The sequence below is a fragment of the Halichoerus grypus genome, chromosome 12, assembly GCF_964656455.1.
Source record: "Halichoerus grypus chromosome 12, mHalGry1.hap1.1, whole genome shotgun sequence".
Lineage (NCBI taxonomy): Eukaryota > Metazoa > Chordata > Mammalia > Carnivora > Phocidae > Halichoerus > Halichoerus grypus.
Genome location: NC_135723.1, coordinates 14127386 through 14144849, shown reverse-complemented (window position 1 = coordinate 14144849; position 17464 = coordinate 14127386). Strand labels below are relative to the sequence as shown.

Sequence of the window (17464 nt, the reverse complement as noted above, 5' to 3'; positions counted from 1 at the left end):
ATTTTTAGCTTTCGGTTTTGTTTGTAGTTTCAGGAAATTTTTCTTGAATTACTGTTTTTCGTATCTGCTCCTTTCCTTTCCTTTGTTTTGTTCTTTTCTTCAGGATCTCTTTATTTGTAGGTTGAACTGTCTTTGCCAGTCTTCAGCATTTATTTCATTGCAAATCTTTTTTCTTACTGCTCTGTGATTTTTTAAATTGTCCTATTATTTATAAATATTTGAGTTCTGTCATCTCATTTGAGATTTTTTTTTAATTCGGATTTTTGTTCATGTCTTGCTATTACTTTAAAAAAAATTGTCTCATAGCTTGTTCTGGGTGTTTCTTTCCAGTTTCTTGCTTTCACTGCCAACATGGTTATTCTGCTCCTTATTTACTTTCCCTTAAACCTCAGTATGGGATTTGACCTTGGTACCTTTCCAGTCCTCATCCGTGGGTGACGTCATGGTCCCTGATCTCTTCGAAAGAGGCAGGGACTGGGACAGCTCTTCAAACTTAGCAGAGTTCCCTCTTACGCTGTTTTTATTCAGTGTTAAAAACCTGGCCTCTTGCATTCTGAGACTTCCTGGCACTGTTCCCGCCCCACTTGTACCTGTCTCTTCTCTTCAGTCTCTACAGTTCATATCCTATTCAGGTTTTATTCTCCTCCAGCCTCGGCACACAGCACTAGATGCTTGACTGCTAAGGGTTCACAGAGGCCCCGGGGCTGTGAGCCCCTCATCTAAATGCAGCCCTGCATCCACTGAGCAGCTGGAGATCTTCTCCAGGGAATACCCACACACTGGCTGGGGGTTCTTCTGATCCCAAATTCACCAGCTGCCCCCTTGCTCCCCTCTACTTTCTCTCACACACATATTGACACCACGCTGGTCTTGTGGCTGTCAGTGCTTTCACCCACTCACTTGTATCTGGGGTTCTCAGGGCTACTCTGTCGCTCAGTTGTGTTGTACATGTTGTCAATGAGTCCTTGGTCGTATGATCTAGTTGTTCCATTTTTAGGTGTTGACTCAGGCAGATTGAAAAATTATGCTACCACTGCCACCATCTTCTGAGAATCCTCCAAGCATAAAATGTTAAGATATCTGTGAGACACACCAACTTTATTATCCGCCAGGGCAATGGGGTCGGGGTTAGAGTTACAAATACACAGGTACCATTGGGCCTTCCGTTGCATACCCACTATCAGTTTCAGAATGATTGCCAAAAGAAACTAACAAGAACTCTCTTGTACCTTGGGTCTTACATCTTTGGGGGTTATCAACTACTTAATAAAGAACTACTGAGCACCAATTTGGCATAAGACATTCTTTTAGAAGCATCAGAATAATAAAGACCCTGTCTGACTTAAAAGACATTGTGAGTCTAGAAGCAAGTAACAATAATAATAAATATAATGATGATAATAATAATAATACCACATGCTATGTAAAAATGGAAATAAAGCAAGACACAGTACAAAGCAGGATAATTTATTTCCAAGGGATACGGATTAGGGTGAAAACAGCAATAATCATGACTATAAGCCCCCAAGGGCGGGCATGATGTTTATAATGTAAGAGAAAACATTTCATTACATGTTCATTAAAAAAATTTTCATTTAAAAAATGTTATTTAAAATGTACATTAAATTGTAAAGCACAAAAATCAAGATTTTAGGTCTGAACACAAAGACCATTCTCCAAATAATTCACAAGTAGATTATCTCACTATCAGTATATTCAGACCTGTGATGATATTTACATCAATATTCTTGATTACTTGCACCTGTATCATATAGGTTTACAGATACATTTTACTGAAAATGCAGTTATGAAATATATTAATCGCTTCAGGATAATTCAATCGAAGCTTATTTATACATTTCCCTCAATTCTCGTTCAACTGACTTGATGGACGACAGTATTTTCGTCTTCTGATTGTTAAAAGAAACCAGTTTTTCTCTCTCACCGAGTAACTGAAAATGATAGTAATATTACTAACAGCTCCCATTTAAGGAACATTCCCCACATGAGAAGCAATTCGCAAATGCTGTACATATAGGATTTCTTTTCACCGTAACAACCCTGTACTTCCTTCAGGGTGGGGCGCTAAAGCTCAGTGAGGTTAAGTAACTTGACTAAAGTCACCTGAGTGGAAGGCAGCACAAGTAGGACTCTGAAGTCTTCCTTCTCCCAGACAGCAGTCACAAAGAGCTGCTCTGGTTAGAAGCGTGCTACAGGTGGCAGGAATGCAAGCTACGGCCTTGACCACTCTGTGGCGGCAGCCGGGTGCCCAGCCCTTTTCTAGAATCTGCTGGGTTACAAGCACAAAACCACTGCTACCTGCGCTGCTTCTTTGGTTTTGGCCCTTGTTTTCCCTTTGTGGGTTTCAAAATGCCCATGAGATGTGGCCCAGAGGATCTGTTATCTTCATTGGAGCTACCTAAAATAATCTGCTACAGATCTGGGCCTCTAAGATTCTTTTTTTTTTTTTTTTTTTTTTTTAAAGATTTTATTTATTTGACAGAGAGACACAGCGAGAGAGGGAACACAAGCAGAGGGAGTGGGAGAGGGAGAAGCAGGCTTCCTGCTGAGCAGGGAGCCCGATGCGGGGCTCGATCCCAGGACCCTGGGATCATGACCTGAGCCGAAGGCAGACGCTTAACGACTGAGCCACCCAGGCGCCCCGGGCCTCTAAGATTCTTAAAAAAGCAAACAAACAAGAGTTTCTCAAGCAACATATAAATAGGAACAAGTACCTTTCACTGTCTTATATTCACTTACGAGAAAGCACCGAGGCCCCTTTGTGATAGCGCCTTACTCTCCAGAGAATCTGACCCCTTAGTCACCAGATGCCAGTATTTCGTAATGGACTGGATATACTATCCACAGGCTTTTCAGTAAGTTTGGACACTCTGTCAGCCTGACCACTGATCTAAGAAAATGCATTTGGAAACCACAACATGCCAACATCTTCAGAGTTGTGCTATGAAGCAGATGCATTAAAGTAAAAGGGACTTTACCATGTTTTACATCAGCAAACTATGGAGAAGACCTAATACACAGGAATAAAAGAGAAGAGAATGGCTAATGGGCAAGATAACAAAAACGTTCAAGTCAGGAGCCGATAGCACAATAAGACAAAAACCATTTAAAGCAAGTTTAGTTTGCAATTTAATTACATCTTTTCTAATCAATATTCAGCACACTACTGTGCTAAATGACAGAGCTCAGCTGATATGATAAGCTCATCTGCTCAACTTTAGCACTCAGGAAGCAGCACCGATGAGGAGTGATTTAGTGAGTAGCTCATGACACACTGCTCACACAACAGAAAAGGTAATAATGGTTAAGGACCTGCTGGGTCCAAAGGGTCAAACCAAGTGGTTACATTTTAAGTTGTAAATAGGCTATTGTCAAAAAATAAAGGACAAATGTTAGCAAGGATGTGAAGAAACTGGAACCCTCATACATGGCTGTTGAGAACACAGAATGGCAGAGGGCTATGAAAAACAGCGTGGAAAAAAAAGAACTATCATATGATCTGGCAATCCTACTTCCGGGTATTTATCCAAAATAATTGAAATCAGGATCTTAAAATGACATTAGCATTCCCATGTCCACTGCAGCACTGTTCACAATAGCCGAGATGTAGAAAACAAGCTAAATATCCATCGACAGAGGAGTGGATAAAGGAAACATGGTATATACACAGACACTGGAATATTATTCAGCCTTAAAAAAGCAGGAAAATCCTGCAACATGCAACAATATGGATGAACCCTGAGGACATTACGCTAGGTGAAACAAGCCACTCACAGAAAGACAAATACTGCATGATTCTGTTTCTATGACATATTTAAAAGAGTCAAACTCATAGAATCAAAGAGTAGAACAGTGGTTGCCATGGGCGGAGGGAAGGGGAAAATGGGAAATTTCTAACGTCTAAGGTTTAAGTAAGATGAGTGAGCTCTAGGGATCTGCTGTATGACAATGTACATATAGTCAACAATAATGTATTGTACACTTAAAAATTTAAGAGGGTAGACCTCAACTTGTGTTCTTGCCAGAATAAAATAAAACTTAAAAACAATTTCAGAGACCCAAAACACCCCCAAAGCTACCTTGATGCATCAACTAAACTGAAGTCAAACGCTAAAAAATAGCAAACAGGAACGTTTCCTCTTTCTGACGGTTTAAAGAATCACCTCACAATCTGGGTTTCGTTCCCTTTCCTTAGAAACCATTTTGATAGTCATCCAAGGCAACTATATTCTAGATATTCTCTCTGGAGGAGGAACAAGGAAGGACTATCAGTCCTAGAATAAAACAAGGGGAACTAAAGTCTCTTACTTCTCCAAATGAGATGCTTTGCTGAACCAAAATAAAGAAAAAAATCCACTGCATTTCATCTGGCCCTTTGAAGAACAGGTGAGCAGACATGATCATTGGCATATTAAAAGGGGTGTTTGGATGCTAGAGAATGTCTCCCCAATGGTTTTTATCTGAACGCCCCGAGTAAGCCTCTATCCTTCTCATCAGTTCCTCTGGGGGTCAGAGAGAGGAATGCATGGGAAGAACATATGATACAGGGGTTGTGAGCAACAGCTTTGACACTCGGCACATCCTGAGTTCAAATGCTGTTTTCTTTGCTTGTGAATGTAATAATCTTGAGCAGGTTACCTGACCCCTCTGAACCTCAGCTTCTTCACCTATAAAATGGGATGACAGCAGATGACAGATCCTACTCATCTGGATCACTGTGAAGATTAAATGAAATTCTACTTGGCATGTGCCTGCTGGTTGTTTTTATAAAAGGAACCAAATGTATCTGTTATATAACATCGGGTGTTTCAGATCTCTTACCAATACTTGTTACGGAGAAAATTTATTAATTCGACACACAACAACAAACATTTGAGTCTCCGGCACTGAGTGGGGAAGAGTTCTTACTCTGAGGAGGAATGGCTAGAGGAACAGACATGTAATAAAGCAAGTACAATAAAATCTTAATTGCAGAACCTAAGAGCTGAGCACATGGGTGCTCACTATTTTTGTGAAAATTCTTTACCTGTCTGTATGTTTTAGTTTTTTTCATAATAAAATGTCAGGGAAAGAATTTAATGCAGAACAGAAGAATTAAGAAATAATAGAGAGTCAAACTGAATTATAACAGAACACCAAAGATAGATCCTTAAGCAAAAACACCGTGAATGATGCCAGAGATGTCCCGATTCCTGCTGAGCCTCAGGCTAGGGGATGAGCCACGTCACTCAGGGCACGAGAACTGTCCCCTGCTGGAACCTGCACGACTGGGTCAGCATAGTCTAATAGGTGGATGGTGAGACACACTTAGATCCAGGAAAGACATTTACCTCACAACTCGCCTCCACCACCACACAGATGTCTCATTTCCAGGTCACTGTTTTTTTCCCAAACAAGAGGCTAAAAATAGAACAATGTGCTAAATTCTAAGAGCCACAGTGTACAATCAACTGAAGATACGAACACCGCTTAAAGAAAAAAGATGTCCCCCCTCTTCCATTCCCTTTCTTTCTTCCTCGCTTCAGTCATTTTACATAGATTCCCATATGGTTTTTTCTCTTGATTAGTCTTTTTATGAAACAAGCTTCCATATGAAATCAAGATCAGGAAGTCAATCGTGAATTCCTCGCATGTAAGTCCTCTATCCCTGGCAGTAGACACCCAGAAAACGACCCACAAACACTGGTTTCATTCCTCCACACTGTCTAAATGCCATTCCGTGAAGCCCGTGGAAGACTTTGGTGAAAAGTGCCAAAGAGGGAGGGAGTCCTGTGATAACACAGGAGACCCAAGTTCAAACAAGTATGGCAGGCTTAGACCACAACCTACTTTTAACAATGTAATTTGGAAAAAGAAATGACATCCAAAAAGCCTTACGTACAGAGAATGTCTTCATGGGTTGGTGACCGCCCAGTAAACTTAATCCTTATTATTTTTCATTTATAAGAATAAACTAATATCCTATTGTGAGTGAAACCTTTTGTGTTGTTCCTGAGATTCTGATTTATAAGTAAGAGTTATAAACATCTGGCTTCTAAGAAATGTACAGCCACCGAAAGTTCTTTAACCTCAGTGCCATTTTCACCTCATTTACTAAAGAACAGTGTCTCACACTGTTCAGGGCTAAAGCAAATTGTAATCCAGACCTCCTAATATTTCTCTTCTCCTTTAGCCTCGTCAAGGACTCTTATCTAAACCACTTTGCCTCCCGCTGTGGAAATGGTTTATATTCTTAAAGATTTGCTCTCAAGAGGGGAAAAAATGGTACTTAACCACTAACCATAGTAGTAAAGCGTCAGGAATGTGGTATTGCCCGCACCCACACACAGTCTATTTCACGTAAATTGTAGGACAGATGAACTATACTTTAGTAACGTGATCCCAGGGCTCCGGGGCCACCACTGGGCCAGCTATTAGCAGTCACAGAGCCGGGCTGGAAGTCTGCACAGTGATAATCACCACCTTGATTCAGTGAGCGCCTACTGTATGCCAAGCACAGTGATAAAGGCATTACTTAGGTCTCATTCTCAGAACCGACTGCAAAGGTAGATACTATCACCTCCATTTTACAGGTGAGGAAAGCCTGGCTCAGGAAGGTGAAGCAAGTCCATCAAGATCATACAGGAATTTGGCAAACTGCCTTGTGTCGCCAGAAGCTGGTGGTCATTCTGCAGTTAAGATTCTGTCCATTTCTACTGCCACTGTAGTAAGATCTGAGACCAGATATTTATGTCCCTGTGCCCCCACTGTCATGGGGGCTGCCACGAGGGTGACGTGAACCAATGCAGGTAAAGCACACAGGGGACTGGTCCACGCCTCATGCGTGAGCAATCAACATCAGCTAAGGAGAGGACAGCTACGATACTTTTATGCCTTCCTGGCAAGTCTTCCATCCCCTTAAAAACTCTCAGAGTTCTTGATTTTTTTCCCACTCATCTGTATTTAAGATATTGGAATACTTCTCTCTCAGGACACTATGCATTGAGGTGTTCAGAGGATTTTGCTGGGAGGCAGGAAAAGAAGACGGAGACATTGATGTAATGATCGTGACCTGGTAGTTTCCAGTCGTCTCTAGTGTCTTGTTCCTCAGTTCTTCTCAGGACTGTTATATTCTGCACAGGCCTGTTCTATCCGTACCCTGAGCAATCCCAACAATGCACTTATTTCTCTTTGTAAGGCAAAAAATTATTAAAACCCTACCACCCACTTCTGTCTTCAAGTACAAAATATCCCAGATTGAAATGCTCTGACCATATGAGCCATGGGGGTAATACACACCTTTCTGGTTTTAGAAAGACAGTCATGTGCAAATGATTTAGCTTCATCTTGTTATAAGAACCCCTCAAAGTGATATTCTCCATCCATCATCCAAATAGGTAAATGAACTTTTCAGCTGACTTATAATGTGGCAAAATTTCTTTGTTGCACAACGCTGTCTCCTACTGCTTGGTTCTAAACAGTCCCAAAATAGCTTTTATTATATCTGTTTAATTGGCAAAAGTCATTCTGCTTTCATCCTTTCTGTCTGAATACTTTTACACTAAGTTATAAAACTAAGTTGTAAAAAGTAGTGGTAGATCATCTTCATCATACTTCTCCTGAACAGGTGTTTCCCTGAGTCACAGATCCATTCAGTACTCGGTATTATTTAGTACCTACATCGGGCCACGTCCTGGAGATACAAACACTGAGCAAGGACCCAGAGCAAGCTCTCAGGGAGCTTACGGTGTGGGGGAAGGGACCGACCTGCACCGAACAACTGCACAGTCACTGTAAGTGAAACAGGTGTGAGAAAGGGGAGTGACACCCATGCTTCACAGGGGAGGGTCTGACCTTGCTGGCAAGGTCCAGAGGGCTCTTCCCCTACTTGAGCTGAGGGATGATTAAGGGTCAGTGACATGCAAAGAGGCAAGAAGGGCGTTCTAGAGAGACAAGAAGAAGGAGCATGGATGGGTGAAGGTGGCCAGTGTGGCTGCAGTGCAGAGACCAGGGAGGGCCAGCACAGACCCCTGCACTCACGTCAAGAGTCTCCTCTCCGTGCTACAAACAACGGGGATGGGCTGAAGGGTGGTGACACGATCTGATTTGTATGCTGACTGCAGTGGGGAGACCAGATCACCACAATTCACAGTGGCAAGAGACACAAACCAGTCAGGAGGCTGCTGCAGTGATCCAGAGAAAAGATTATGGAAGTTCGGCCCAGACCAGTGATGATGAAAATTCGTATTCGGAGGGTATATGTGGACAGGACCAGGCGTCAGTATGTGCGATGAGCTGCGCATGCATGAACGCTCTGAATTCCCAACCACAACCTGTGGGAAAGGTGTTCTTCCTCACATTTTATAGATGAGAATGCAGAGGCATGTAGCAGTTTGTCCAAAGTCCAGGTGGGAAACAACAGAACCCAAACCCGTGGTTATTTAACTTCAAAGCCAGCTACAAAAATACTGTGTAAAAATTGGAAATACAGTGAGAAAAGAGGGTCTCTATAGCAAAGTTTCAAAACTTCAAAGCTTCTTGACCTACTTCACTCAGGTCCCAAGTGATGAGCCCTGAAGACGAACATGATTTTAGGTTTCCCTTTACTGAAATGGATTCTCTTTTGACGTCTTACATTCCTAGAAGGCTTACCTATTTCAACATATCGACTTGGCAAGTCCCTCATTTCACTAGCATGCCGCTCCTTCACTGAGCAGATCTAGAAAATAAATTTACAGGTTATTTTACTCATGTGATGGAAAACTCTTCATAACATTTCATTCAATATAGGATACTTTTGTTAAATTAGCCATGTAGCACTGGGACAGAGCGCATACAACCTATTCAATGACTTAAAACGACAGAAATTAATTTCAATGACATATAGCAACCATTACTTATGTTCTCCAACATTCTTCAGTAAAGTCTTATTCAAGGACAAAGAAAGAAGGGAAACTATAATATCATTTTAACATGTTTCCAATGACCCATTCTCTGCAACTCTACTTAGGGACTACTTCTATCATCGTCCAGATAAAGCCCTGGCAGAAGCACATAACCAAAAAGCCCAATGGCTAACCTGAGCAACATTCACATTAGGGCTTGTGTTTCTGACTACATATCAGTCATTTATTTCACTGTTGCTAAGTAATACTTTGCATAAGTGGCATCATGCTCTTCTCTCAAGTGTTTTTTTTTCCCTCTCAAGTGTTTTAAAATTAAAAAAAAAAAGTGTTTTAAAATCAGTGTATTATAAACTTTAAATCAGGGCTGGCAAACTACAGCCTGTTCTTGACTGGTCTTTTTATGACCTGTAAGCTAAAAAGAGTTTTTTACATTTTGAAAGGCTAGAAAGGAAGAAGACAAAAAAAGAAAAATATTCAGCAGAAACAGTATGTAGCCCACAAAGTCTAAAATGTTTACTACCCTCTACAGAAAAAGTTTGCCAATCTCTTTTTTAAATTATATGGATACGGTTTGGATATATATGTGTGTGTGTATTTATCTCTCTCACACACATACACACACCAAACAACGTAAGTGTGTTAACCATGGTTATTTTAAGGTGAGAGACTATGGATAATTTCAGTTTTCTTTGTTATATTTTCTAAAGTGAATATATTCTATTTTTTAATAAGACAACAAAAATTTACGTAAGTTGTGCCATTGAGGTAAGACAACTTGAAGTTAAACACTGATTCTACGCAACTTTCATCAAGGATCAGCTTTTTTCCTTTTTCTTTAGGTAGCTATAAAAGAACACAAGAAATACTACTACCCTAAGTTTAGCTACAATATAGAAAATTCTAAAATACAGAAAAACTCAAAGAGAAAAAGCAAACATTATCCACTGTCCCATTATAAAGTGAACACACTAACAATCTTTTTTGTTTGGAAGCGACTTTAACTAACCTAACAATCACCTTAAGTAATTTAATGTATTATTTAAATATTCTTCCACAACACAATAATGTCTATAGTATCTCATTGCATGAGTGTACTGTTATTTTCTTACGATACCCTTTTAGACATTCAGTTTTTGCCTCTATCCAACCTGAAGGCACGATTCACATACTTGGATATAAGACGTTTGGACTTCTGTTTCCAGAGGATAAATTCCTAGAAGCCGAACTGGGGCTGGATGGGGATGTGACCTGGTTTGCATGCCCAAACTGCTGTCCAGCAATGCAGGGACTACATGGCAGGCCCTGCTCTAACACAGGACTCGAACCCAGTGCCGGGAGGGGGGGCGGGTAGGAGCATTTGCCTAGAAGTGACCGGCAATTTTCTCCCATTATTGCTTTTTGTCTCCTGTCCACCTCAGACAATGTCCTGTCCACTTCCCCAATCTTCCCCTATTTCCTTCTCCTTTTGTTAGACTTTTGATTCTTCTGTCCACACTTGCTAGGGAAACTGCCTTCCTGTCTATCGGGCATGCCCCACAGTGCCCAAGGGACAACCGTCTTAATGTGCTGATAAAAGTACATGAGTAGTGTCTCAAATGGTCTGAAGGAGAGTAACAGAAAGTAATCCACGAATAATACTCAGTAGCACTTTGAGCAACTACTGGGCACCAGTCCTGAGTTACGGGTTTCAAGAAACAGACATAGCTCTTTTCTTAGAAAGAGTATAGGGCAGTGGGGAAGACACACAAAGAAGTCCTCTTACTCAAGTGCAAAGGGCAAGTACAGAAGTACAAAGCAGGGGTGTCTAGTGGCAGGGGAGGAAGGCTCCTCGGGAAAAGGGAACTCAGGCCGAGGCCAGACTGTCTCCCTGGCCCCGCTACGAGCTCTCTGAAGACCAGGACACATGGAAGTTCAGGTGGCTGGGCTCTCCTGTCCACCCCCACCCCATGTTCTGTGGTCTGAGCTCTATCTCCCACACCTGCCTCAGACGGGTAGCAGCAGGTGCACGTGGGTGAAGAGTGAAACACTACCCTAAGCTCAGGTGCCCCCTAAGAGCAGATCGATGATCTCAAGAGCCTTTACACTGACAGGTAGGTTCTCACCCGTGAACGCTAATTTGCTTCATCCAGACGCCTCTGCCACTCCTCTACTTACGTGTCTAAAGGGCATCTCAAGTGGACACACGCAGAAACATCTCCTGACTTGCCCTCTAAATGTGTTCCATCAGCAGTCCTGCCCATGTCAGTAAAAGGCAGCTTCGGTTCCCAGGTTCTCAGGTTAAAAGAGTCACCGCTGACTTCTGTCTTTTTCTTACATCCCACATCGAACCATCAATAAATACGACAGGGTCTACCCTCAAAATACATCCAGAATCCAGCTCCACGAGGCTGATCCGACACACCAGGATTTTTACAGAGGTTCCCGCAGTGGCCTCCTGCCCTGTCTCCCATCTTCACTGCCCCTTTGCTGTTTGGCTCCACACAGCAGAGTGATCCTTTCAAAATCCAAGTTAGATCATTTAACTAAGTCCGCTGCTCAAAACCCCACTGCTGGCTTCCCATCTCACTCAAATTAAAAGCCAAAGATGGCACCAAGGCCAGTGAGGCCCTACACGATCTGCCCCTACACAACGTACCCACCTCCCTCCCTCCCCCTCCCTCGGAAGTTCTAGCCCTCTCCTCCACACCTGCTCCATCTGCTCTGCCCATAAGCTCTATGTTCCACAAACACACGCCAATCACACCGCTGCCTCAAGGATTTTGCCCTGGTTGCCACCCCAGCAGACACCCCTCCCGCACAGATGCGTGGCCTCCTCCCTCCAGATCTCTGCCAAAGGACACGTTCGGTAGGACAGATGTCTTCCCTTGATCGCTCTGTATTACATAGCAGCACTCACCCCAGCCCCTTTCCCCATGTCCCTGTTTAACTACTCCCCTTGCGATTTACCAGCATCAACGTGGTATATTCACTTGCTTGTCCATCTTCCCCCACTAGAACATTGCCTGGCACATCGCGGGAACTCGGTAAGTGGTTGCTGGCCGAATGAATGAATGCATGAATGGCTCTAACTGCTTGCTTTGCTACACCGTGTGGCTGTCTCTCCGCAGTAAGACTGCTCTCTGAGAGGAAAGATTATGTCCTATCTTCTCTTCCCTCAGCAGATCACAGGGGGATTCTCAACTGAGAAGAAGTACTCGGCGTACTACTAACTGAGTCTGAATAAAAGAGGAATCCCCAGTAAATAAAAAGAAACATTTGACATGAAAAATTACGTATGAGTTGGATCATAATTTGGGCACAGTGAAAGCATATTAGTTTCCCATGGCTGCCCTAACAGACTACCACAAACTTGGCAGTTTAACATAACAGAAATTGATCCTGTCCAAGTTCTGCAGGCTAGAAGTCTAAAACCAGTATCACTGGGCCCAAATCAAGGTGTTGGCAGGGCCGCACTCCCCGCAGAGGCTCTAGAGGGGAATCCATCCGCGACACGCCTCCTCCAGCTTCCTGTGGCTGCCGCATTCCCTTGGCTGCGTGGGGTGCTCCAGTCTCTGCCTCCCTGCTCACGCTGCCTTCACTTTTCCCGAGGTGGCGCTCCTTCTTTAAAACTGGGACTGGGGCGCCTGGGTGGCTCAGTCGTTAAGCGTCTGCCTTTGGCTCAGGTCGTGATCCCAGGACCCTGGGATGGAGCCCCGCATCGGGCTGCCTGCTCAGCGGGAAGCCTGCTTCTCCCTCTCCCACTCCCCCGCTTGTGTTCCCTCTCGCTGTGTCTCTCTCTGTCAAATAAATAAAATCTTAAAAAAAAAAAAAAAAATACCTGGGACTGCATTTAGGGCCCACCCAGATAATGCAGGACAATCTTCCCATCTCAAGATCCTTAATTAATCATTATTTCATGCCATATATAGAAACATTTATGGGTTGTGGGATTAGGACATACTATCTTTGTGGGCCATTATTCAGCTTAAGAGAGAAGGCATTTCTGGTAGCATTCAATAAACTTCTGCGCCCCTTCGGCCTAATTTTCCTTGTCTTTCAGCAAAAGAACAGAAAATCACAACTTTAAACAACCAACAAAAAGCCACTTGGTCCACTTAAGGAAATTAAAAAAAATATCAACAACATAAGTTTATTGGATGAGTAACCATATATATGGAATAAGGAGACTAGAGAATCACTTTTCACTTTTTTTTATCCTAGACTACTGGGCACACCTTCCCTTCTGCTATCCTAAATATGAATCAGGCTATGTTCACTTGATACATGAAAACACTTAAAGAAAGAAAGGAGGACTTGAGCCATACCAACCTAAGAGCCAGGAGGACCCTACCTCAAGTTAACAATGCTTGTTTTGGTTAGTAAGCAGCACTGCGTTAATAATTTTTATGCTTCCCTTTTCCAGAGAAGAGTACATTTTAAATAACCATGTCTTTTTCAAGACTTTTCTAGAATTTTATGGCATAATAATGACAACTGAGGTTTATGAAGCACTTACAACATGTCAGATTCTATGCTAAGCTCTTTGTAGGCATTACCTCATTTAATCCTCCCCAAAGCTCAGGACTCAGGAACAGTCAGTACTCCCATTTGTGGATGAGGAGTCAGGCTTAGGCTCACACAGGAAGTACGTGGAGAAGTTGGAACTGATCCCAGACCTGTCCAACTCTAAAGCCTGAGTTCTGCCATTAGATGGTTGCTGGGATACTTTCTCATACTATTCTTAGCTAATTTTTTTGTTTATTTTGTTTATATTAAGCTATATATTTTTAAAGGGAAGCCAACAACTTTGGGTTCTGAAATACCTAATATAAGACAAGCACTGGTACGCAAAAAATAAGTGTGAATGAGCTTTGGGCCCTCTTCTGTAGAACGGCTGAATTTCATTTACTCAGGCACACGAGGGGCAGATAGCTGCATGGCAAAAAACAGCCCCTAATCTTATCAATAAGTCTGGGCCTCTGCTCCATCCAACTATGACCAAACAAGCGGGATAATTTAGTCTTTTCCCACCATCATCAACTCTAACGAAGAAGCTAAGGGGAATGGAAAGAACAATAAGGAATGGAAACCCTGATGAACCAACGAAACCAACCACATGTTCCATAAATAGCTAAGGCCAACAGGGCGAGGGGAAATTTAAAGATCGCAGATGGCAGCACCACTCTGAACAAGGAAGAGTTCACAATTTGTTTTATGTGGCAAGGAAAAGAAAGACCGTATCTCCAAATTTCTGCATATGAAAGGATCTGAGCATAAATGAGTATCACATGACGTGAACATTCAGGGGGGAAAATATTTTGGTTCCAGGAAGGCACTCAAGAACTCATCTTCCTTTGGAGGATCTTTAACAACATGGACTTATTATCAAGATAAGCAAACCACCTTGACAGAAGTCCCCCAGCCAATAATCAGCGTCACGCTGTCCTTCCAGCAGAGGCTGCACGGATACATATCTGGGCGAAGACTTATGTCATCCCGGGGCACGTTGGTGATTCTCTGCTTGGAGGTGATATCAAAAATCTTCACACCCTGGAAAATACAAGAGCATTAAGTGTCCTCTACACTTAGGGAGGAGGAAAGGAAAAGGAAGGAAAGGAAAGGAAAGAAGAAGGGAGAAGGAAAGGATAGGAAAACTTATTAACAGCCCGCCCCTGCCACACACCACCAATAATTAGCACCGCAAAATATTGACAGTGTTTATTGAGCACTGCTGGGAGCCATGCAAAAGAAAATGCTCCTACTCCACACAAACCGTGTGAAAACCCACAACAAAAGAAAACCTCTACCCTTCTTTCGGGACAAAAGAGATTTTCTTAGCAGATGGCATCAGGGGCTCAAATACAACACAAATGGGAAATGGAAAGATATCTACCACTGCATTTCCAAAATGACAGACAAGTAACATTTCTAATTGTATTGTTCCACTATAAAAATGGAGTTTTTTAGAAAAGCTTTGAATCTGACAAACCACTGTGTGTAAAGAAAACCACACCTGACATTTTAAAGCACTGAAATGGAAACATCAAGCAAGCAGCTAACTAAAAATATACCAAGAGGCCACAGGTCTGTTTACCCATAACTGTGACCCAGGAGAAGTTTAAGAAAAGTCCTGAATAGCAAGGTGGGTTCTGGGAGAATTCTACCATTTAAAACTAAATAGAACGAATTTACTAAATTATACCTTGAAATTCCAAAAGATACGCCAGATGTCAAAATCTAATTTTAAACTTTCTATTCAGCCGCTCTCATACTGAGTAAACTTTAAAGAGAGGGCAACACCAAAAATTACAATCTACTTTTTAAAAGGCAGGCCTCTTTCACTTGTGATTATACAGGGAGTAAAATGAAATCAGCAATATCCTGTACTTGTTCCAAAGCAACTATGCTTGCCCTTGGCTAATAGGCAAATGGTATTTTCAACACCACATTCCCAATGCAACCCTTCAATTATTAAGATGCCTTTTCATTTCCTTGGCTATTCTCCATGCCTCAGATTTCTTACTCCAAAATAAAGTCCAGAATATGTTGGGAATTACTCTATTATGAAAGCCAAAAGCAATCTAATCTCTTTAACCTTCCAGGTATGAGAGCAGTCACCACTTGTAGGTCTTAGAAAAGACCACTGCAGCCAGGGGCATCTTCCCCTTTGTCACAGCTCTCCCAATGTGGTCACTTTTCTGACTCTGCAGAAGGATCAGCAAGATGAAGATGTGCTTTTTACCATATTATTGGCCCAAGCAATCAGATGGCCTCTCCACTTGACGCTCCTTATGTTCCCTTCCCCTTCGTGCAGAACAGAAGACTTCCATCTGCTCATCCAAGATCGTTCAAATAGCAGCAACTAGGGACAAATACAAAAGATGTTTAGAAACCGAGAAGCATATATTAGGTTTCTTACCTTTTTTTTTTTGCCGGTCCCCTGCATGTTGGAGTTACTACAAAGTCAAGCCACAAGATGGCACCAAAATACCAAAATTCAGGGAGAAAAAATACACATTCGTCAGTCAAAAGATTTGTGTCACAGAAAGTTCTTCAAATGATTGCCGGGAAATTAATTTATTTTGTAACTTGGGAAATCAAAACCTCGTAATTTTTTCCTTGAAAATATAGTCACAGCTTAAACTGCAATAGTCAGAAGCAGCCTGTTTTTCATTTAACCCAAGAAAAATAATTTAACAATGATGTTTGAACAGTAATTCATGTCATAAAATAAGACAAACTTGCTTTAGGATTAAACTTCTTTAAAAAGTTCATAGTTAGCCAGGGTCTTTATTGTAAAGGGAAGAATCTATAATAAAAAAAAAATCTGCTGGGGAGGGTGGAGCCTGGCTGGCTCAGTTGGTGGAGCGTGCGACTCCTGATCTTGGGGTTGTAAGTTCAAGCCCCACACTGGGTGTAGAGACTGATTAAAAATAAGATCTTTAAAAAAAAAAAAATCTGCCAGATAAATTTTATTACCAAATATAACTGGTTAAAACCTCTAAGACTGGTGAAGATGTAGTTCTAGTAATTCATGCATTATTAAGGATACAATATTTTTTCTTGATATATCCAATTTAAATCCCTTAAGAAAAGACATTTATATAACATAACTTATATATAATTTATATAATATATAATTTACAATATATAACTTCACACATGTAATCCTGAAATATATGTTTATCTTTTAAAAGCAATGCTGAGGATAGATTCCATCACAGAATTTTTAAAATTCCTATCTTTAGAGTAAACTGAAATTTAAACTCAGTTTACCTTAGTGTATTTTGTGTCCCTTCCCACCCCTAAAGGGGAAAAACAGGTCAAAAGGAGAAAGAGAATAAATTCGCATTTTATTTATATTTCTTACTCTCAATAGTTAGGCTCCTATAGTCAAAGGGGCACACACACACACACACACACACACCAAAACCCTAAAATTAAATAAGTGTCCACCTTCACAAATACACTGAGAACGGTCACTTTAAAATGACATAAATGCCTGAAGTTCTCTATTATCCATGCAAAAGAAAGGTGGCTTCACTCGGTCCATAGTGGAGACTACAGGGAGGGTGGCTTTTTTTTTTTTTTTTTTTTAAGATTTTATTTATTTGAGAGAGAGAGAATGAGAGAGCACATGAGAGGGGTTAGGGTCAGAGGGAGAAGCAGACTCTCTGCTGAGCAGGGAGCCCGATGTGGGACTCGATCCAGGGACTCCTGGATCATGACCTGAGCCGAAGGCAGTCGCTTAACCAACTGAGCCACCCAGGCGCCCAGGGAGGGCGGCTTTTAATGACCATATGGGATCCTGTCTTCCCAGTAGATAGATACAGGATATCCTCTTTGCTCTCGAAGATCTTCCCACCCATCTCATCCTTCCCCGTCCAGGTTTTAAGTAAGAAATCCCCACCACCAGGCCGCCCTGTTCCCAGTTAAAGACCCTTAGAGGTCTGTCCTCTGTGATTCTGCCTCTCCCTTGGCCATGATGCAAAAAAACAGAGCCAAGGAGGTCGCTGAATGTATTCAGTATTTTGTGACAGGGTAAGTTTGAAATCTAGGGAAGGAGGAGAAAGCCTTAG

At 41.9% G+C, this 17464-nt stretch overlaps 1 protein-coding gene across 1 annotated transcript in view; it reads right to left on the bottom strand.

Moving 5' to 3' along the window:
• VPS41 (VPS41 subunit of HOPS complex) overlaps nt 1–17464 on the bottom strand; it is a 142552-nt gene that overhangs the window by 57853 nt on the left and 67235 nt on the right. The window contains exons 6-8 of the mRNA XM_078059868.1: nt 15628–15747; nt 14289–14435; nt 8653–8719 (exon numbers count right to left, since the gene is read on the bottom strand). Of these exons, the coding sequence (XP_077915994.1) occupies nt 8653–8719; nt 14289–14435; nt 15628–15747 (334 nt within the window). The remainder of the gene's footprint in view (nt 1–8652; nt 8720–14288; nt 14436–15627; nt 15748–17464) is intronic.